General features: G+C 45.8%; 1 protein-coding gene across 1 annotated transcript in view; it reads left to right on the plus strand.

The window, feature by feature from the left end:
* The first annotated feature begins 3,831 nt into the window (after positions 1–3,831).
* PARP1 (poly(ADP-ribose) polymerase 1) overlaps positions 3,832–23,776 on the plus strand; it is a 56,419-nt gene continuing 36,474 nt past the window's right edge. Inside the window, exons 1-4 of the mRNA XM_059717348.1 lie at positions 3,832–4,005; positions 14,083–14,245; positions 16,238–16,356; positions 17,411–17,625. Of these exons, the coding sequence (XP_059573331.1) occupies positions 3,886–4,005; positions 14,083–14,245; positions 16,238–16,356; positions 17,411–17,625 (617 nt within the window). The 5' untranslated portion in view covers positions 3,832–3,885. The remainder of the gene's footprint in view (positions 4,006–14,082; positions 14,246–16,237; positions 16,357–17,410; positions 17,626–23,776) is intronic.

Here is a 23,776-nt window from a genome sequence, read left to right on the forward strand (position 1 = left end):
GCTTCCAAGTACTGGCAGTTATGGCTGGAACCAGGAGCTCCCCCCACCCTGGTGGTTACCAGGGTACATGGCAGGGCTGGAGGGACTTGGCACTAACTTTAGTGCCAAGTGTCTCCGCATGTAGACACCTGCCAAAAATTGCTTACTGTGCATTAGGTTAATGCATAGTAAATTTAGTCGCAACTAATTACACATGTAGATGTGCCCAAAATGCAGTTAATCTTCAAATGTTAACAAATGAAAGATACGAGTTAGCTATGATCATGGATACTTACTTATCTTCCATGTCTGCCATATATAGAATCTCAGCAAGACCCAACCAGCCTGGCTGTTGGTCAACTGTATTATTGTCACTTAAAGACCTTCCCTAGAATTATAAGACCTATATGTGGACTCATTACAATCTATAGTCTACCTTTAAAAAATTGTATGCCCAGTGTCAACTCCCATTATCTCTGGTCTGTATTTTTTGATACATGCTGGGATAAAGGTGATGATAATTGTTCTGCAGGATTTATATATTTATTGAAAAATCTTTTTTTTGTCTTATTTTCTTAAAGAAGATTCATGTAGCACCACAACACAAGTAATGCATTTAGGTTATGACTCAAATTTATTGTTGCCAGAAGCAGAAAAGATTTCACTTGTTTATGCCAAGAGTACATTTTGGCTTGGTCACTGAGAAATCTATAGCTACTCCATTAAATCCTCACTCACACTGCAGCTGCTACATTTGACCTTAGTCTAAGTGGTGCAGAATTGCATGAATGATTGAACAAATTGGTAACAGATGCCTTCTCTAAATGGGCAGAGGGCACTGGTCCCCTCCAAATTTGTATGTGCTCCTTCCTCTCAGCACTGCATTACCACACAGGAAAGATGCAATGTCTTTTCTTTCCTGTGCAGCTGTTTCATTTCTGCTGCTTGTGGCACCTCTGCTGTCCCCAGAGCTTTCCCTTCTTGTCTGCCTACCCTACCATACCAGTGATGTCTGTAGAATGCTTTTCCCCAGATGTCCTACCTGCTGCTCATCTACAGAACAACCCATGCTCCCAGAGCTGCTGTTTCCTGTCATGCTTTCATCTTCTCCTATTGTGCTACTATTGATGTCCCCAGAGCTTCTGCTCACTAGCACTCCCATCTGCAGCCTCCTGGTCTCCTGATCTTTTCATATGCCCAGCATTTTATCTTCTCTCTGCTGTTCTAGGACGCCACAAATGTCTCTAGGGTTCCTCTGCCTTTCTGTTCTAGCCACCCACAAATGATGCAGGGAAGGCTGAAGTATTCAGTGCCTTCTTTGCTTCAGGCTTCCCAAAAAGGGCTAACTGCAAGATATTAAAATTAAGATTGCAAAGTAAGGCCAGAATAGGGCAAGAACAGGTTAAAGACTGTTTAGATAAGATGCATATATTCATTCAAGTCAGCGGGATCTGATGAGATTCATCCCAAGTACTTAAGGAACTGGCTGATGTAATCTCTGAACCATTGAATCGTCTTTGAGAATTCAGGGAGGATAGCAGAGTGTCTAACTACTTCTGTATTGCACCTGGACACCACCTGAGCTAACATAATAGTCCTGTCATATAAGCATTATTTTGTCAACTCACATCTGCATACAAGTGACTTTTTGTGGTCTTGTGTAGTATTTACTCATATGCTTATACTTCCACATACAGGCCTTGGAGATGGTTTCCCAGCCTTCTAGATCACCCCAGGATGACACACTACCTGGCTGGCATTAGAGGTATCACTAGAATTTTGATGCCCTGGACAAAACTTCTGGGGAGGGTATATGCCCCTTTGCTGGATCTGGAGGAGTAGCCCTGGGCCCCAGCTCTCTCCAGCCATAGGAGCTGGCTGCTTGGCTGTGGGAGTTGGGTCCTGGGACACAGCAGGATCAGCCCTATGTTGCCCAGTCCAGCCTAGATGCTAGACTGGAGCAGACCCACGTTGTTGCAGTCATTTATGACACACTATATCCTGCCTGATATCTGACTCCCCAGCTACCTCTCCACTACTTACCTGCTACTTTCATCTCCCTTCTCCCCTCCCCCCAGCCTGTCTTTCATCCACCGACTTCTCAATTTACATTTTCACTGACTGCCTTTCTTGCATGCAGACCAGCCTCTGGCTTCTTTACTATTTATTCCATCCAGGAAGAGCGCACACACCAACTGCAGACACTTCCTCAGCCTGACAAAGGATTTTTAAACCCAAAAACTTGCTAAGACAAATTTTTCCAACTATTTAAGTTGGTCTAATGAAAGATTCACCCAAAGAACCTTGTCTGGGGGAGAAAGGCATTTTTCTGGGGCCATCTCTATGTCAGCACCTGGGGCTGGTTCCTCCCCACCCACCCCACCCCTTCCAGTTATACAACTGGTTGGGAGAGACTTAGACAAGCTTTCTAATGTAGTGAATTTATCTCCAAATGCCCCACACTGGAAAGTTTGGCTAAGCCTCTGCCAACCGTGCAGCTGGCCCACTAGAGAGAGATTGCTAGCCAAGTTAGGCTAGAGAGGCAGGAGGCAGGGTAGTGCGGCACCTTCACAGACTAACTCAATCAGATGCTCATGGCTTAAGCTTTCTTCAGCAGAGGGCTGAAGCCATCAGACGCTGATGAAGTAAGTTCTGTGCATGAGGCAGCCTCACCTTAAAGCTGACTATGCACCTTGGCTAGGGTTAATCTACAAAGCCATATCCATACGCAGGCCTTCCCATGCTGCTACTTCCTGGGGTCAAAAAACCCATGCCAAAAAAAAGTGGGGTGGCACATGTGACAGTAGTGGAGGCTACCCAAAACCAGAAACTGCTCGGCCAGAGCCACACTCCAGCTGCCAGATGGGTTCCCAGCTGCAGGAGCACTGCGGCTGCAGCTCCCCAGGCCCGCAGGTAAGGCTGCTGAGGCCAGCACAGTTGCTGGCCCCAGCCCCCTTTCCCCAATCTGGGGTCACCTGCTGCACACCAGAGCACATGTGGCACAGGCTTTCCCCAGGGACAAGCAGCAGCAACACAAGGTACACCACTGCTACTTGTCCTGGGGGAAATGCACATTCCCGCTCATATGGCCGCAGCCCAAGGGTGCAAACCTCCTCCGTTTTCAGCCACAGAGAAAGCCATCACCCACAAATAGGGTGGCCATCATAGAGGACGTTCCGGTTTTCTGCTACTCTGTCCTCTATTGATACAAAACGGGATGCCTCTATTTTTCTATTCAAGAGAAGCCTGAAGAGCTTCTCTACCCCAGCCATTTTTCAAGAGAAAAATAAAGGACATAAAGGCATCTGGTTTCATATCAAAAGAGGACAACCAAACTGTCCTCTATGATGGCCACCCTACCACAGAACAGCTGTCACCCTGCCTCTTACATATGTCCTGGACCATCACAGAGTGGTAGAAAATAAGGCTTGGAAGGGAGCTCGGGAAGGCATGGAGTCCAAGACCCAGCTCAGACCAGGCCCAGCCTCAACTAGATCATCCCAGGCAAGGGTTTGTCTACCCGGGTCTTAAACCCTTCCAAGGGTCTTAAACCACTCCTCAGGCTCTCCGGCCTTCAGCACCCTCCTGCTCGGAAAGCTTTCCCTCCTGTCCAGCCCCAGCTCCTCTCCCTGCACCAATCCGGACTACTATCACAAAGTAACGGGCCCCATCCCTCAGGCTGCAGACTGCCCCGCCCTCCTCCAGGACCCTATGGGGGCGGTATAGGCGGCGCACGCCACGCCCCCCGCTCAGCGCGCGGCTCCTCCCCCCCCGCCCCCTCCAATCGAACGCTGCGGCCCGCCGGAACATTCCAAAAAAAGGAAAAAAGGCAGCCTCAATCGATCGCCGAGCGCGGCGCAGGCTCGGCGCTCAGCGGTGGGCGCTGCCGGGGCCGGGCCAGGCGCGATGGCGGAGCCGGCGGACAAGCTGTATCGGGCCGAGTACGCCAAGAGCGGGCGGGCCTCGTGCAAGAAATGCGGGGAGAGCATCGCCAAGGACTCGCTGCGCCTGGCTATCATGGTGCAGGTACAGCGCCGCGTTGCTGCAGCGCTTTGTGCCGGGCCCCTTCCATCCTCGCCGGGGGGGGGGCACGTGGGTGGAGGGCGGCAGCGCCTTCCTCCGCTGCAGGGGAAACGCGGGGGGAGCGACGCTGCAACGTGGGTAATACTCCCCACCCCCCGCGCCATCCGCAAGCGCAGCTGGGGGGGGGGCAGGAATCCGCAGTGCCCCGCCCCCGCCTCGCTGGGCTTCCCGCGCTCGGCTCGGCTCTGACGTCACCGCCGGGGGGCCAGCAGCTGGGACTCCCATTGACGGAGACGCAGCAGCGCCCCCTGCTGGTCGCAGTCTTCGGAGGAAATCCCGTGGCTCGGGTGGGGGAGCATGGGCACACTGGCAGAGCATGCAGGGACACTGCCCCTGGCAGGAGAGGGGGTCACTAAGTGCGTGCCCCAGCCCTGAAAAGTGGGATGGGAGCTCGATAGCAGGTGCTCCAAAGGGGGCACTGAGCAGAGTGTGCTGCCCTAAATGAGTCCAGGCAGCCAGTGGGCACTGCCTGGTGCAACTCTGCCCAGAGCTGTGACCCTGTGACAGGCCTCTTTGATGCCTGAGTCCATTGAAGGCGTGGGCCCAAGCAGGAAGGGTTAGTCCCTTCCCCCATGCAGTTAGGGGTTGTTAAGTGTGCACCAGCTGATTTCTTGGGGAGCTGAAGCAGGGGCAGGCACCAGGGTTAGAGATTGCACGAAATGCTCCAAGGAGGGCACTGAGCAGAGCATGTTGGATGGCACTCACTGGCCCTCAAATGAGTCCAAGGAGCCAGTGGGCTCTGCCCAGTGAAACTCTGCCTGGAGACAGGACTGCAGAGGAGGAGGGACAGGAGGATGGCCCCACATTCACTGGGTGCTTTCCCAGCCGGAGCCTCCCTCCTGGTCAGGTGTATGGCCATCTTGGTGGGGCCATGGAAGGGGAGCGGGGAGAAATGCAGCCAGGGCATCAGCAAGAGGATCTTGAGGTGGTGAAGGGGCTGCAGCCTGGTGTGCTAACTCCCTGACCAGAAGATGTAAATGTTTCTGGGGTTTCTTATGTTCTGTTTACCTCGGTTTGCATCTTGGGGACTTTTGGGTGGAAACAGATGGGGGGAAGCTAGAGACTGAAACTGTTTTTAGTTGAAGTGTGAGCTGAATCCCTATTGCTGAAGAGCTGTACAGGCTTCTTACTTGTATTCCTTAGTTTTCCCCAGTGATTTAATACACTTTTTGGAGCATATTTGTCACTGACTTAATTCTTTCTTGTGACCTTTTGTGGGGGAATTTATTTTTAGCAGCAATTTGAATGTTCTCTTCCTTCCTTTGATCTCTCTTAATTGAAGAATGAATCGCCATCCTAGCAGTTCATTTTCACCCCTTGTTCATTGCCTTGTGGCTGATGAAAAGTTTACCTAGCTTAATCAAAGAGAGAGATCTCTGAGCACGCTTTTGCCACAGGACCTGCCTGCAATTAGTAAATACATCTGTCTCTAAATATAGTCTGCCCACAGTGCAGTGTAATATGGCTGCTCACTAGGGTGAAAGAATAAGAAACACATTGGAAAAATAAATGTTGACCTAAAGCTTCTGGTCTGATTTCCCCCTCTCCCTTCAACATTTCCCACCTTTCTTATCACCAGTGCGAGGGAAGGGAGTGATGGCACTGGTATAGGGACTGGACTTCTGATCTCCTCAAGGAAACCTTTTGGTCCTTTAAAACATTAGTGGCAGCTGATACCTTGTCTGCCATACTGCACCCGCTGTTGTTATTACCAGTGCAAAATTGTAAGCAGAAGAGGCTAAAGCAGCCAAGGTATATGTTTTAGTCCTGGAAATTGTGTGTGTTTGTTTTTCCCCAGACCATACAGCTGAGAGGAATACATGTGACAAAGCTGCTATAATAACTACCATGATTAAATTAGAATATTACGCTGTAGGGAAGTTAGGTTCATCTTTGCTTGTCAGGAACACTTTTTTCCAATCTTCTTGTCCTTCCATGCCTTTTCCTTGGACTCAAGTGCTATCTGTAGACAAGGGCATGACAGCCTTCTGAAATTAATCCAGTGTAAAGTGTACAGTTAAGTTTCTTATTAGAGGATTATTGTGATTTAGAGGACTCTAATAGAACACTAACAGAGAGGCTGTTTTTCTGTTTCTGAAAACAAGGAGTGGAGGGGGAAGAGATAAGGTTATAATGTGCTTGGGAATGTTGCCTGTTCCGCAAGGTAAAAATATTGTATCATTTTGTGCCCAGGCTATAGATAAGGAAGCATCTATGCAGTTTGCTGTTTGCACTTTTAGCAAAACCTTGCTAATCTGCACACTTTATAATTAAGAACTGACCCAAGTCACAGCAAGACGCAGAGTATTTTGGTTCCCACTCACAGAGTGCAGAGCTGATTTCATGGGCATTTCATGGTGGCCCTGCCTCTCACTGCTGATTGGCAGAGGGGCCCTGGCAGTGCCGCACCTCACCGCTGATTGATGGAGAGCGTCTTCACTCAGTCTGTGCCACCAACCCCCCAAAACCTGGTAATTTCCAGGAAATTGCAGCCAATGGCAGATTTCCCGGTGATCATGGACCATGCTGTTTTTAACCATGATTTAGGTAGGTCCTGACAGTGCACACAGATACCAGTATTCTCTAGCATTGCATTATGAAGCATTAATGATGTTCTGCCGTATTTACTAGTGTTAAAATGCAGTTGGGCCTCACAACTTTGAGGTAAGGTGTTACTGCATTTTTACAGACTAGGAAACTGAGGCACTAATAGAGTCAGATGACTTGCCCAAAGTCTTGCAACAAGCCAGCGGCAGAACTGGGAATAGAACTTGCAAGCTGGTTCCCGGCCCCTGAGCCTTGTTCTTCCCCAAGTGATGAAAGAACTTTTCTGAGTGAGTTCTTGTACCACACTTGGTGGAATCTGGATTGAATATGTGCACTCCTGCTCCTGTATTTTGCAAAAATACAGAGACGTGGACATGGCATGGTCAAAAAGTACAGTGACGGAAGGCAGCTAGTTGTGCTATGGCTTAAAAATCAATACAAAGAGTTGTTTTTTTGAAAATATACTGTCAGCCTGCCTTGGTTCTTGCCAACCCATCATTTGTGTTGAAGAGGCTAGGCCTACACAGCTTAGTCACACATTTTTTGGATTATTCAGTAATACATTTTAGGTAACTAACAACTATCCCAGCTAATGCCAAGGTAATTACATTCTGATAGCTACATTTTTATATGCTACTTAGACTCACAATAAAGAGATCCCTTTCCTCTGGGTAGGTTTTGAAAAACTATCCTGCCTCCAGTAACTTGAGGACTGAATTGATTAGCTAGGCTGAAAGATACTTGCCCTGTTCTCTTGCTTCCCAAGGGGCCACTGTATGCTCTTCTAGTCATTTCCATTAGATAAGCCAGCTTTTTGTTCACACAGTAGCGTTCTTTGTGTTTGTAACATGTCGGTACTTAACTCTAAAAATGAAACCCCCCACCCTCCATTTTCCCTTCATGCCTCCTACCACACTGTCTTATCTTTCCACTTTGATATTTCCTGTTTCCTTCTCTGTTCCCCAGTTGATACTAATTCCTCTTTCATTCCTGGCTGTTTGATTTACTCCCTCCTTCCTCCATGTTGCCTTTCACCAAGCCCTTGCATGCAGTCTGTATAGTTAATCAGCCTTCTGCCATCCACATGCAGGCTAACCTGCAAGCTACTTTCTAGGCTTCCTGTTCACAAGGAAAGACTGTTTCCCATAGTCTGCTCCAGCTTTAGCAAAACCTGGTAATAATAAAACCTGGCCCTCAAGTTCTTCCAGGGTCCTGTCTCTATCACAGAACTGTTTTATTGCTTTCTGCTCTTGTCAGCTCCCTGCCAGCAGCCCTATTTTAGGTTCCAGCAGCCTGGAATGGAGGAAGGCAAGAAACTTGAAAGGCCAGTGCATGCTGTACCCCATTCAAAACCTTCATGCTGTACCAAGACAAGGTCTATGCCACCAGGTTTTGCTGGCATGAACATGTTAGCTAGGGCTGTGAAAATCCCTAGTGTAGGTGTAGCTGTGCCAATGGAAGATGGCTTCTGTTGGCATCACTAGTATCATTTGGATAAATGGTATAACTAGCATATTGTTCTGACTGTAGGCAGAGATGATCCCAGCAGAGCCCGGGGCAAAGCAGCCTGCACGGGAAGCCTCCTTCCCTATCCCACGGCACACTTACACTGAGGAGTGAAAGCCCTGGCACACTGGACACAGTGGAACAGGTGGTGTCCAGAACCTCCATCCAGAACAAGCGAAGAGCCATCCAACCCGTTGGGTGGGTGGATGGGCTAAATTGCAGCCATGGCCCCTCTGCCCAGCTCTGCAGGGCCTCTCAAAGCATGGGGCCCAAGGCAGTTGCCCCAATTTGCCCCCCTCGGGGGGGGCCCTGACTATAGGTCAACCCTTTTTACCCTCAAAAAGAGCCATGTAACTCTCACTTAATTTGTATGCAAGGTTACCTTAATTGGAACAATACAGTATTGTTGCACTGAGCAGGTGACCCTGTACGGCACTGAAGCACCAGCCATTGTGGCCATAAAGGCTCTGCTCTGGCATGGATAGTGGTCTCACTGTCGTGAGGAAGGGCAGCAATGGCTGGGTAACCAGTTGGTCTCCACTGTCCTGCAGTTCCCTAGGATCTGTGTGGTCTGTTCCACCAAAGTGGGAAGTAGGTCATAATATTCCCGCATGTAGCTAGGAGCTCAGAAGCCCAGGAGCCCTTTGTCAGATCCAGGTTTTCAGCTCTCCGGCTGCACTGCAGAGAAGCTTTGAGTCGGACTACCTCAGAGCTGCAATCTGGCAGGCCACCACTGGTGCCACAGAGCCAAAAAACAACCCATGAGATGACCTGGCTAGAAACAATGCAAAGTTGGATATGCTTCAGCAATGCAGACACCTAACACTTAAAACACATTTTAATGCTTTTAATGCAGTGGAATGTTGGTTTACTACTTGGAAAAGACTAACGGTCCTGAAATGTCTAACAGTGACCTCAAAACTGAGGTTAAATTATGCCTTTTAAAAGATGTTTCATTCTTCCAAAATGCAAATTAAATAGAAGTACTTTGTTCATATATTTAGGAGAGGTCAGATCTGATCTGACATCTGCTCTTAGCCATAATGTAAATATAATCCATTTGGTCTTTCCCCAGAGTCCACAAAAAACTAGGAAAATTTAGATTTTGAAACCCCAAAGCAAGGGTTGTGTGGATCCAGGTTTGAGGCCCAACATATGTGAAGTTTGAATCTAAAACTTCAGTTCAAATCTGATCTTCCTTTGTCTTGAGAGGTGTTGATATGAAATTTTAGGCTGAAGGCAATACAGTGAGCTTTGGACAGTATTATCCTTGGTATAGAGCTGGGGTGTCAAACTCACCCAGGCCGCAGGCCAGATGAGGGTCGATGGACCGGCTTGTGGGCTAGACTGGGACCACTTCCTGTGCAGTGCCACCAGCTCCAGGACCAGCTCACGGACTTGGCATGCACCAGTCCCAGGGCTCACTGTGCACGCAGCATGTAGGACGCACCACAGTCAGTACATGCCCTTTGTCTTTCCTACGTGCACAACAAGACCTAGGACCAGTGCATGCTGCATGCAGAACTCTGGACTAGACTGTCTACACGTGTTGCATGTAGTACAGGGGGCCAGCGCACAGGGCTTGTATGGCATACAGCTCCCTGCTGTACTGGTCTTGAATGCTAGTTCTGGCATGGCCCAGTTAGGACTGGCTCTGGACGGGCCCTGTGCACTGGCTCCGATGGGCTGCTGTATGCACCCTGGACCGACCCGTTGTGCTTCATTCAGGGCATGTGGGGCAGAGACTAGGGCTAGGACCAAATCATATGGCTCCATGGGCCGAGTGTTTGATGGTCCTGGCATAGTGGATTTTTTTTTAAGTCTTTTTGTTATTTAACCTTTTGGATCTTTTCCTGCATATTTGATTCTCCTCTGTGAGATTTTGTAAGGGCAATAACCATTCAAGGACTTTCTATTACTGATTTATATTTGGGAGAAAAAGGCTTTTTTCTTAAAATGGAATCTGAAAATGTAGGATGAGCTTTTAAGTAATGTTGACTTGTAATAAGAACAATATGATATATCAGCAGAAAAATACTTTCTGTCAGCATGTGCCATATTTGCTTTAGGGGGTCATTGATATCACTATTCCAGTGTAGCTACCGTGTCACAGCTACAGAATGTGACAGTATCGGTGGCTCATTCAGCAAGGGTTGGATTGAGGTGGGATATGCATCCAGCCTTAAACCTTCATTTCCATTTGCAGAACAGAAACTGTCTAGCTCTGTGGTTCACTCTGAGCCCATTTGTGATTTAGATCATGCATTTGACTTCTCCAGATGTCATACAAATCCCTAGTGAGTTGCAAATAGGGACCTACCAAAGTCACAGCGAGACAACGGTTTTTCATGGCCCGCTTATGAAGCACAGGACCACTTTTGCAGGCATTTCATGGCAACTCCACCCCTTACTACTAATTGACAGAGGGCGCCAGCACTTAGACTACTCACTACTGCTTTCTTTGCCTTGCCGCTCGCTGCTGATTGCTGGAGGGTGCCTTCACTCAGTTTACCTCACTACTGCTCGTTTTTTTTGGTTGATTTTTACGGGAAACTGCAATTAATACCAGATTTCCCAGCGATTGTGGACAATGCTGGGCAGGTTTCTAGTTATGGGACAAGTGCATGTAATTTTTTTAATTTTTTTTTTAAGACTTCCCTTCAATAGAGTAGCAAGGGAAATGTTCTGATGGAGAAGTCGTATGGTAAGAAGCATTTATACAGTCACTTAGAAAGCAAGCTCTTCTTGGATCTTGCAGCTTCCTTAGCTATGCATGTGCCCTGCAGGAATCCTTTATCACTTCTGCTGTTAGTTGGTTTGGGGCAGGGTGAGTTGGGAGTAGTTTGTGTGAACAGTGTATTGAGGTAAGACTTGTGCGTCAGATTATTGTTCATTGCTATGAAGCTATAGCCTCCTCCTGCGGCTCCCTGAGGCTTCAGTGTAGTTCCCCTCCCTGCCTGGTTTCTGTGATCAGACCTGACAAAGAATGTTTTGCATTCAAAAGCTTGTCTAAACTTATCCCAGCTACATAGTTGGTTCAATAAAAGAGGTCACCCCACCAAATCCTTGCTTCCCCAAAATACTTGGCATTAGAGGAAGAGGTCATTGTTGGACTATTTTGGCTTTGCCCCATAATCCACCAGAGTGGTGTTATTAAACGCCCTGTGGCTGCCAGCTAAATACCGAGGGTAATGCTTTGGCAAACTTGCATCCCAAACAGTAGGAGACTGACATTGCTCTGGGATTAGGGGGCAAGAAGAACCAGCCTTGTTTTCACATAATATGGGGAAATGGACAGGTGAATTTTGATAAAAGCCTTACACTGAGATGCTTGCCTCTGGCAAGACTGAGTGTCTGTGCTTCTACAAGCATTACCTTTTCATTTCCATAATTAACAACAACCGACTGTATAAACATTTGATCAGTCATATTTGTACATCTTTGACAGGGGGGAATCACTCCTTTATGAATTATGACCTCCATTTTACTGACTGGGTATAGGGTCACAGACTTAAAGCTCCTCAGTGAACCGACACTATAACCTAGAATAGGACCTAGGACAATGCACTTGTCCCTTTCCTTTATCGTGAGAGAGGCTCGTTCCCTTCCATTTCCTGGCTGCAAAATTCACTCCTATAATTCAAGTTCACAATTCCTTGTCCAGGATCTGTAGGAGACTTCTTGTTGATTCCATTTTTTTAATACCTTCCATGGTAGTAATATAACCATAATATGACCTAGATACCTTATTCAGACATGGTGTGTGTATTCCTTAATTGCAATCATAATACTCTATGGTGTTGTTCTGTCTGATTGCTAAGTAAGATTCAAGCCAGGTCAGTGCCAAGCAGGAGTCCTTCAAGGAAGACCTACATGCTCACGAGTTGCTTAAGTTGCTTGCAGATGTTAAAAAAAACAAACAAACAAAAAACATCCCCCCTCCCCCCCAAAACCCCACACTTGAAATTTGGTGCATTCCTGTGCTGAGCCCAGTGCATGCCCAAAGGAGGCAGCTCATTAGCTGCCCCCAGCTCACCCAACAGCTGTTTATATCGGGCACTTTAGTGGGGCTTTTTTGGCACTTTTATATAATAGCTGATTGACTTAACTTGAGATAAGTGCCAAAAAGCCCGGCTGAAGCTCCCAATCTATACAGATGCTGCAGAACCAGGTCGAACTAATGTGCTGCTTCTTCCAGTAAAGTAAGTAGTTTTTAACATCAGTCCAGCCCTGAGTGGTGCTCTTTCCTCTGAATCTGCAGTACCACCATCTGTCCTTTTATGTTGGCTGAAGATGCTAAAAAAACTTGTAATATCAGAGGTGCCAAATGTGGTGATTCAGCTTCTGCCTCCCTCCCTCAGGTCCCCTTGCAATTTCAGTTGGCTATGGTATTGCTGCATTCTGCTGAGCTGCTGCTGCCCCACAGGTGGCTCCTCTTCCGTAGCAGGCAGTGATTCTCAGAAATCTGTGAAGTGCTTCAGGAGCCCCGAACATGCAAAGCATTGTTATTTGTGGTGCTTTGAAAGCAGTTGCCTTTAGCCTGGGGTGGATCCAGAGGGGTTGCTGTGGCACGGCTGCACCCTGCCTTTTGTACTGAATGGACTGTGCTACTGGAGCTTCTGGGGACATTTTTTTTAAGTCCCCAAAGCAGAGGAGAATTCACCCCTGCCCAGAGGCGACCTGAGCAGGGTGCGGGGCCTGGGGCAAATAAGCCTGTGCGGGACCCCACCCCTGGGCACGAGGAAGCCAGCAGTGGATTCGGTGGCGAGGGGTGGGGGGCATGCCAAGCAGCCGTATGTGAAGCTAGCGGCAGCGCGGAATCTCTTCGGCTGCTCCGCCCAGCTCTGCATGGTCCCCCCAAAGTGCAGGGCCTGGGGTGGTCACCCCGATTTGTCCCTGTGTCCCCTGCCCCCCCCCGGGATAGCCCTGCCCCTCCCATCCCATGCTCTTCCAGTGGCTGCTGCTGCTGCTTTCCTCATTGCCCCAGAGGTGGAGGAATCTTTCCTGCCCACAGAACCAGTGCCTGTTGCAGGGGTGTGTGGGGAGTGGATCGTAGCTCTGCCCTGGACCCCAGTCCCATGCTCGCCACCCTGCGATCCCGGCCCTGCCTTCCTGTCCTGCTCTTGGATGCTGTTCCCTGCCTGCCTAGCCTCATCCCGTGTACCCTGCCTGCAGGGGTCCTGGGCCAATTTCCATGAAGACATGCTCTGTCCGGTGCCCCCAGCACTGGGTGCAGGGTGGATGGACTTGTGGCCAGATAGAATCAGTTGGCAGCCTCCTGGCCCGCTTCCCCTCCCCCCCCATGCTGGGCCGCGTAAACAGCTATGATGGGGAGCTGAGGCTGAATCATTACACTTCCTTCCCACCCCCCCACCCAGCACCATGGGTGCCCATCACAACAGTAGCCCCTGCTGCCTGTGATTGGGAGTGGCAATTGCCCTTACCCTAGTAACACAAGGGCATCCTTAGCAGTCTTACCTACCAGCCCTTTTCCTTAAATATACATTCCTCATTTCCTTTGGCTAAACCATGTCCAGAATTATGGTGATATCAGATAACATAACCTAGTCCATACAGAGACAAAAGCAGCATAAATAAATGCAGCAAAACACTGCCTTTTCAACAGGACTAAACACGCAATATTAGTAAAACAAGCATAAGAAGGTCTGTGTGATGTTCCCCCCCCCCACACCCCTCCCCAGTGAGCCTCTTGAATTATAGTGGGGTTTGTAACAACAGGGTTATGTCATCCTTCTATATTCAGCCTCCTTGTGGCACTGCCCCACTGGGAGCTATATTGGTGGTAATATCAAAGGATTCTGTCTTCCCATATTCTATTCCAAATCACTGTTCATTGTTTAGAATGGAAATGTCCAAGGAAATGCTCTGAACATTTGTGAGCGAGAGGGTTGCTTTTTCCTTGGTTTTATATGAATTTCTTCACCTTGTCATCATGTTTCTTCCTAGTCACCCATGTTCGATGGCAAAGTCCCTCACTGGCATCATTACACTTGTTTTTGGAAGCGGGCTCGGATCACGTCTCATGCAGATATTGATGGCTTCCCTGAGCTGCGATGGGAAGATCAAGAGAAAATAAAAAAAACCATTGAAGCAGGGGGACCTGCCACAGGTATGTGAACCTCAAAGGCTGGTCAGGAATGCAGGAAGCCAGGTCTGTTTAGAATGATCCTGTCTACACTCAAGTTATCAGCAAATAACTGTTGCGATTCTTGGATTTGTTGCTCATTGTCCCTTCAAAAGGAAATTGGAACAATCAGTACGTCCTTCCTTAGTCTTGCTCTTGACAGGGGAACCAAATCCATTTCTGAGCTCAGTCAAATAGCCAAAAAGTGAACCAAACATGCAGAAGGAAAGGGCATTCACCAGGAGCATCCCCAAATATAGTCCATTTTCTCTAGTGTAGCTTAAATTCAATTATTTGCTATTAGTAACTGTTCCCACTGTGCTGTGGAAAAAGTAATGTCTCAGTAACCTGAGACCTCATTATAGTAACTCTGTTGTGGCCGCATGTAGATGAAACGAGAGGCATGTGCACACAACACTTTAAAACAGGCTAAATGCTTTTGCACAGCTTTAGTGGTGTTAGTGTTTGCATGCCTCAGTGGCATATTGCACATTAATTCCAGCCACTGTAGGAAATTTGGCGGCGTAATGCGCCTTAAATGACTTGGGGCACAGCAAACTAAAATTCCATTTAGGAGTTTTATTTTGCGGCCCTTACAGCTGCAGAGTGAAGCACGGGGCTCCATGCAGCTCCACGGCTCCACAGGAAGCCCTGCAGGCAGCCTGTCAGCAGCCCGGGGAACCAGCTCTGCCCAATAAAAGCAACAAGCCTGATTTTCCCACTACTTCAATTTAGGGCCCCTGTTTCGTCTACACACACCCTGTGCAACCAGAATATTGTATTTAGAGTTCACTGTGACAAACTAAATGCTCAGGGAAGTGATCGGATACAGTTTGAAAGGTTGTGAATGCATATGGGACAAACTAAACCCACCCAGTGTATGTATGGAATAAGAACCCTGGGTGAATTTACAGAATGTCTGCTTGTCTGGACGTTGTGTAAAAGAAATGTTTCTTATATTTGGGAAGAGGCATTCTGTAGGACATGTGGCAGCTTAGTTGATCTCATTCTAGTCAGATTTCTATGGGGTTTTTAACTTTAATTTCATAATACTTTTACAATGGAAGCAGCATTTCCCAGCTGGGTGTTCTTACCAGTCTTATAAAATGAGCAAGAGGTCCAGTAACAGGGCAAGTAGCAGAGCTTTAGAATTTCTTGCTTAATACTGTTGCTCAGTTAGACATGTGCACATCAGAGGGGATATTCATGTCCTCCATAGATTCACTTCATAAATGTGAAATGTCAGGAACTAATGTTATAAAACAGGGGTGTCCAGCCTATGAGCCAAATCTGACCCATAAAGCCATGGCATCTAGCCCCTGGGATTCCCCACAGGTTGGGAAATTTTGTGGTGGAGGAGTGGTATCCATTAATGCCATCACCCTTCCTCACTGCCAACTTCCCAAGCCCTGCATGGTGGGTTGGAATTAGGCTATGCACCCTGCGCTGCTGGAATCAGGGTGTGGCCATGCTCCCTTCCCCCTGCGCGGCTGGGTCAGAGCTGGGCAGCCCACTCCTTACAGCCAGATGGAGCCCTACCATGCCTGCCCTGAGCGCCAGATCAGGATCACTGGCCAAATCTGGCTCACAGACAGACTGGGCACCACCCATCTGGCTATCTGGGTAAAAAGGTTGAGCACCACTGTTATAAAGGATTCATGCTACAATAATGAATGCTAAGGCAGACACTGAAATAGTTTTCCCCAGAGGCCTGAGTGGGTAGCATGTGATGACTGGGGGATGCAGGCTTCCTAATGTTTTTTGTGGGATCATGAATTGTAAAAATGCACTGTGGGTTCTATCAGTGAATTTACTTTTCTGAGCATACTAGTTTGTGGCTGAATAGATAATCTCTCAATAGATATGTGCAAATATTATATATGTTTATACAGAGACAGTAAGACTTTTTAACATGTAAAGCAAACAGCCATTTAAGTTGAATATTTGTCTCTTTTTTTTTTTTTTTTCTTTGCCCAGGTAAAGGTGGTGACCAGGAAGGAGGTGGCAAGGCTGAGAAAAGTTTACATGACTTTGCAGTAGAATATGCCAAGTCTAACAGAAGTACCTGCAAAGGCTGTGAACTGAAAATAGAAAAGGTAAAGAGACATGCAATTTACCAGTATTCTCCTTCCCTCTGTATACTCCACCCTCCAAGCTGACACAGGTGATTCTGTGTGTACTAAGCTATACTTTCTAGTTTTAAAAGCTGCAATTTTGTCTCCAAAGAACTGCTGTGTTCTGAACAGCTTGTTAATCCAGGGCTATTGCACTGTAGTAATGTTTCTCACTCAAATGTGACCTTCAGCCCCTGGGATTTAGACCTGATGACCCTTCCTTATGTGTAGGAAAGAGCATTTGAACATGGCCAGCTGATTTAGTTGATTAGCAGATTACTGCCAGTATTTTAGCAGAGAAAGGGCTTCCATGGAGAAAAGCTTTGGCTTCTGATTGGAGCTCTACCATTGTGCCTCTGGTGTGGAAGGGCAGCTCTGTTTGCAGAACTTGTGGCTCAAACTAATGTTAAAAAGGAAGGCTTAAATAGCTGTCAGGAAGGCTTAATTGGGGGTAAGATCTGCCCAAAAATCAAATTGACTCAAGATTCAGTTTTGTGGATGTTAACAATGCTCATACTTTACTGCTGCAGATTTTCTCCAGAAATTAATGTAGAACTTCCATGGGGCCCCATCTTGCAAGTTCTCTCACTCAGGTTCAGTGGGATTTGGGGCCTCTGCTTCTGTAAATGTTGCAAGGTTGAGTCCAGGTATACATATTCTTGTTTAGCTGTTTTTCAGTAATTTCCAGACAAAGTAATTTAAAGGCCTGAATTTTCTTTAAGCTGGCAAAGGGATTTCCCTCATTTAAAACGATAATATTTAAAAATGCACATGTTAAGACTAAACATGGAAACATTAACCCCAGAAGGAGTTTTGAGAGCATAAGTAAATTTGAGAGGATTGACATGAAGTCAGTGATGTAAATTTCAGCATAGTGGTTGTCAGTGGGAGATGAATGGAATAGCTATTGCTAATGTGCAACCACAGAAATAATGTCACATTTATTACAGGCTGGTAGACCTCTTCCTCTGACTTGACATTTCATGTCTTCATAGCAGCATCATAGACATGTTTGTGCTGTGCTTTCCCACTTCAGAGTCAGATCAGAATTTCTAAGAAGATGGTGCATCCAGAAAAGCCCCAGCTGGGAATGATAGATAACTGGTACCATCCAGACTGCTTTGTGAGCCGCCGAGCAGAGCTGGGCTTTCTCCCTGCGTTTGGTGCCAGTCAGCTCCAGGGCTTTGGCATTTTGGTAGCTGAGGATAAAGAATCCCTGAAGAAGCAGCTGCCTGCCGTCAAGAGTGAAGGGTATGTGGAGAAAGTATTAGAGCCTGTTATCTAAAGGATCTGTGACGACACATGGCACATGTTTGAAAATCTCACTTATCCTGTTTTTTATATACATACTTCTTTTGCCAAATTGTCTTGATACTAATTATTTATATCTCAATAGCACTTAAAGGCTCCAGTGCTGTGTGAGGAATGCCTTTGTGTTAGGCACTGGACATGGGCAACAAAAGAAGAACTTGCATTCCTAGGAACTTGCAATTCAAGTTTCTCTATTCAGCATATAGGGATGAGCAGCCATGACTTGTAAAAAATAGTCTGTGCTTTAAAGCAATATATAAAAGTGAAGACCAGCTATGAGGACTCCATGTTGCTCTGCATGTATTGTTGTTGCCCTAGTCTTTTTCTCATTTGTTTGAAAATTGTTTCAGCACTTTTCTTTTTTTGCCTACTCATTCACCTGACAGTAACTGAATCTTATTATAGTTCATGTATTATAGTTAGGGGCCTACCAATTTCACAATTTTGTAGATTCTGTGAAATCTGGCATTGCCTCTGAAATCTGGGGGTGGGGAAGCTTATGGAAAAGAAAATGCTGGCTCCTCAGAGGGTGGTGAGGGACAGGGCTACATGACAGAAAGCATTTGCACCCAATCAGCAGTGAAAGATGGTGCTCCTGGGGTCCCTCGGCCAATCAGGGGCATGGGGGTGCACATTTTGTCTGCAAAACTGGGATGGGGCAGCCCCCATGGATTAGATAGGTCCTTAATTATAGTTGACAGAACAAAGAACAATGGCCTCAGTCACAGCCAGGGAAGTTGATGTTAGATATGAGGAAAATTTTTCTTACCAGGGGTAGTGAAGCACTGGAACAGGTTACCCAGAGAAATTATGGAATCTCCATCCTTGAAGGTGTTTAAGACCCAGGTAGACAAAGCCTTGGCTGGGATGATCTAGTTGGGGCTGATCCTGCTTTGAGCAGGGGTTTGGATTAGATGACCTCCTGAGGTTCCTTCCAACCCTCATTTTCTTTGATTCATGTTGGGTAATGAAGGTTACTGCTTGGACGTGATTTTTTTTTTTTTACTTAATCTTCAGTGGTGAAATTGAAGCATAATGGCCTAGTCTTCACCTTTTCCAGTATAATTTTTTTAAGGCAGTTCACATGGAGCTTCTTCTTGAAAGCTGATGTATATAAACCATTTCTAATTGTCCTAAAAACATCCAACACAGCAACAAAATAATCAGGGGCCTGGGAAGAAAGATTTATGAAGAAAGGCTGAAAGAACTAGAGTCATTTAGTTTGGAGAAGAAAAGACTGAAGAGGATTTGATAAGTTTTAAAATACCTGAAGGGCGATTACAGAGAGGATGGAGATGGACTTTTCTGTGTCCAGAGGAGACAGGGCTAGGAGCAATGGCCTCAAATTGCAGCAGAGGAAATTTAGTTTGGAGATTAGGAGGAACTTTGAGTATGAGGGTAGTCAAGCATTGGAACAGGCTACCTAAAGAAATTGTGGATTCTCCATCCTTGGACATTTTTAAGAGCAGGTTAGGCAGATACTTGGATGGGATGGTTTAGTCAATCCAGCCTCTTGTCTTGAGCAGGGACTGGACTAGATGACCTTGTGTGGCCCCTTCCAGCCCTTCCTTCCTATGATCCTATGAAGTGCAGCCCTTGTGGGTACTGGAGTCTGGGAAATAATTTATCGTACTGGTAATTCCTAGTGATTATCTGGTAGCATTGAGCAACTTTTTCTTGCCATTTAATAAAGTTTTGGTAGTGATGTGGACTACAGTTATGCTATGTGATAGAAAAGCTATTACATGATGCAGTAAAAGGAATAGACAGTCATGTGATGTTTCCTGATCAATGATGGAAAAGAACTAGTTTAACAAAATCTTGTTATCCTCAAGCATTGCTCTCCATTTCATTATGCTTGTGAATTCAACATTGGTAATACAGTGACTGGAATTCTTAAGGGCAGTGGCATAACTGAGTGGAAAGGGGTGCAATAAGGGCAACTGCTCTGGACACTGACTTGGGAGGGGAGGAGCAAAAGCAACTGCTGCTCATGGCCATGCATTTGCGATTGCATGCATGGTAGCAGCCAGAAGTTACCACATTTTTTTTTGCCCTGGGCACATCCCTTGACTCACAGCTGCTTAAAGGGAATGGCATTGCACTGGGAGAAGGCTGTTGTAGAAGCAAGCTAACTGATTGCGTACTGCCCCAACTAAACTGTACTCGGGTATATCTGAATTGTGCCTGGTTCTTAATTGTGCTCATCTTAATTTGAAATCCTCGTACAAACCTGGATACATGTGAAGATGACTGCAAACTCAAGTATGTTAATGTATGTGTAGCTGAAAAGCAGACATTCCAAATCTCCAGCTTTAATTTCTTGTTTGGAAATTGCTGCTTTAAAGCATTTGACTTCACTGTTTCTATAGGGGGATTGCCTGGGAAGACTGACAAACTAATATGGTTCTGTAAGAAACTGTGTGTGAAGTGCTTTTTGCATTCCAGCTGTTTTGAGACTAATCTTACCGACAAGGAGAGTTTCACAATGATTTTGGAAGATGTAATGTGGACAAGTCGTTGCTGTCTGTGTCTTTGAAATGTCACTTGTAGACTCAAGCTTTTCCTCATACTACTTGTATTGGCACTGGATTTATGACTCTTCATCTCTGGACCTCTCTGATTGGTTTCTCTGTGGTTATCGTACTGTCCATGTTCTGTTCTGTCACCATGTTCCTTTGTTTTACAAACCCATCATATGCATGCATCCTAATTTGGGCTTTTACCAGTTTCTCCCAATTTGGTTTGTTCTCCAAAACCAGAAATCCCAAGGGCTCTGCAGCGGGGCACTGTGACCTGGTCAACACAGCAGAGTCCCTTACCTCTTTATGAAACAGTGTGGTACATGTCTTCAATTTCCCAACCTGTGTGTCTGCTTGCTGCTTGCCTGTGTTGGACACAATGGGCTTGGAAGGAAACTTTATCAGAAACATGCTTTTAGAAATCAATTAGCCCTTGCTGCTGTCCTGGACCATTGTTCTAATGCAATACATCTACTTTACCTACAAGCCAGTTCCCAAAAGCAAGCCTCTAAATACCATTTTCTAGCCATCACTTGTAGCTGGTATTTGGCAGTAGGCTTCCAAAGCTTTCTTATCATTCATGGTCTTTGAAACTTGATTGCTACCGGTTGTAAACATGAAGCAAAATTCCATATCTGCTCTGAATGTACCAGGATCAACACAATTTTATTATCATATACAATGAGTGACTTAAGTAAAATCATTCCACTTGTGTTGGGCCTGATCACTGATCCTAACCACTACTTTGGCAGGTTCGGTGAATTCTTTGATAAAACATCTTACCGATGGCTATCTCCTGATAGTGACAAATGCAGTTGTTTTCTAGCATCGGCGTTTAGTGGCTGATAATAGTATGTATCTCTTTCATATGCAGAGGGCTGAATGTGTGCATTTAATTGCAGTTTTTAGGTAGGCCAGTGCAGTTTGTTCTGTGCTTATATATATATATTACTCAGTGTAAACCAGAATGAGTCTAGTTTGAATAATGTTCAGAAGGTTTGGTCCAGTTTCTTGGGTAGAGCTGAAGAAGTTTGACTACGTAGAAGTTTTTTCTTGTATACTTTGGCCTTGGTTTCTTGTGTGATTTTTTTTTTAATGGTGATTCTTGAACTCTGAAGGATTTGCAAAGATGGGCCTTGGATTTGTTTGCCAAGTTACAATGATAAGTAACATGCCAACTGAATTGCAATGGAAAATAGCTTAGTCCCGTGACATAGTGAGCTGTGATCCAGGGTCCTACATTAAGAAAGCATTTTGTCTTGTAATCTTTGCTCCTGCAGCTGTTGGAAAGCAGCAATTATTATATGCATTAAGTAGCCTTGTCCAGTTAAAGGAATCCAGCTGGCCTAGCTATCTTGGCTACAGTCTCCACCTTGCTCTCACCTCCCTCCAGCTGTTCAGCCAGGTGCTCAAGCCAAGGCTCCTCCATGTCTCCCTGACAGAACTGGGGCTGGGACCTGGATTTCAAGTCTTTTCCATTTTAAGAGTCTTTAATGATGCTATCAATATCAGGTGTAAGGCCCTTCATTTCTTTCTTGTCTTTACTTCTGGGATGGTACTGATGAAAAGAGAGGTCTTCAGTGCATATTGAAAGAATTTCATCTTGTAGGGAATGCTGATGTTTAAAGTTGAGAGCTACTTTAGTCATATGCCAGAAGACTCTGGTCTGTATTGTGTTTGAAGTCAACTTGTACGTGTTTTAAAAATAGGTGTTCTTAGTCTTAGGACTCTCTTGTTTTGCTATCTATTCTGAGCAGAATTTACTGTTTGCATTCAGTTTTCCTGGAAAGGGGGGGCTGCCTTCTGGATATTGTTATATAGGCTTGGGTTAACTGCATGGATTGTATGAGACATCACAGTAGCAACCTGTAGGAAACAGCACTCAGCCAGAGAACAAGGTTAACTGGTCCATGATGAGGGAAATTGCATTTGTGAGGGAAGATGAAGCCAGTTGTCCTCATGTTGTTGTCTTTTCATAGCAGCTGCTTGTTTTTATTCCCAAGTTGCCTTGAGTCACCTCTCTTAACTTTTCATGTTCCCCTTACAATTACGAACACAGCATTGTTGGCAGATGCAGTGAACAGGAGAGCTGGAGCTGGGTATGCCAGTCCTCTTCAGCATTCACCAAAGTTGAAGTCAATCCAGTAAGCAAAAATCTAGCATATACGTAAGGAGAAAGCAGCACTTTTGGACAATTGCTTTTTCCTTCTGACACCCATCCTTTTAAGTCTGTCTATACTGAATGTAGAGTTACTGGTTGAATTTCATCTTTTCTTTGTTTGGAAGAAGGGAGTAGCACTTAGCTGCTGTAGTTCAGGTTCTTTACACAAATTCATTTACGGTTGGGAGATCTGACAGAGGAAAATACAGCCTGACGTTTAACCTTACCCCATCCTAAATAAGATGATTGAGCATTTGCTGGGGATGTGCTAGATTAATTTCTAAGACGCAACCAATTGTGCTTGACAGTCTTAGGCCTCTTTCTGTGTTCTTTCCACATGTTAACTTTAGGCAGTTCATGAAAGTGGATGGGTCAATTGCAGTGATTGCTGTGTGAGGAGGGGAAAGCCTAAAACCCTGTGACTGAGGAGAGAGAGCCAGAAATCTAATTAGTTGATGGAAAGTAAATACAGTGTTTTCACTGCAATGCTTCCCTGTGGTATAGCACACCTTGTGCTCTTTTTCTGCTGTCTCTAGCTTTGGATTAAAGACTTATTACTACCTAAGGGCAAATCTTAGCTCTTTAAGCCACTTTCCTGCTAAAAGGGAGGCATTTTAGTTATTAGGGTCTGGGTTCAATAGAATGCTTAAGCGTCTGCCTTGAAAGACCTGCTTCATAAAGTCCCTTTTGACTAGGGAAATGCTTAGGTTCCAGTTCAGCAAGGCACTTTGCAGTGATGTTACTGATGTTTTGCATAGGCTAGGTTTGTTACAGGTGACCCGGGGCAGCGAAAGACCTGTAGGAGATCACCAGAGGTTCCTGGTTGGTCTCACTCAGGGAAGAGTTTGTATGAGTTTGGGGAAGCCAAGGCTCTATATGTATGCCTTCTCTTTGTACCCAGCCCATTTGTGATGTTAAGTGTTCACAGAGGATTTGAAGGTGAACGTGTAATTTTTCTCAAAACACAAAGGTAATCTCCAGGATAAAGTCCAGTTGTTCTGCCTTGTTCAGGATCTCTTGAGGTCTGTAATATAAACCCTATCTTCTAAACCTGTGTAACAGTGTGGGGGGGGCATGGTTGAGAGGGAGTGAATGCTTTAAAGCAGGGGTAAGCAATTGGTGGATTTGATTTAAATCAAATCAATTAAAATCATGATTTAATTCACAATTTAAATCACTAGTCAGAAAGCCTTGTTTAATCATCGTTTTCTATAAAAAGTGCATTCTTGTTGCTTGATGTCCTCTATTCATTTAACTTCTTGAAACTTTGCACTTGAGAGAGGTAAGAGCTTGACTCTGTGTATACAAACTTGCAGAGAGACAATAGGACTGAGGGTGGGTAATCAGGTCTGTTCTCTCTCATCTCCATATACTGCTGTTAACAAGGATGTTATCTCTGGAGAGACAA

This window comes from Alligator mississippiensis, chromosome 1, assembly GCF_030867095.1.
Source record: "Alligator mississippiensis isolate rAllMis1 chromosome 1, rAllMis1, whole genome shotgun sequence".
Taxonomy (NCBI): domain Eukaryota; kingdom Metazoa; phylum Chordata; order Crocodylia; family Alligatoridae; genus Alligator; species Alligator mississippiensis.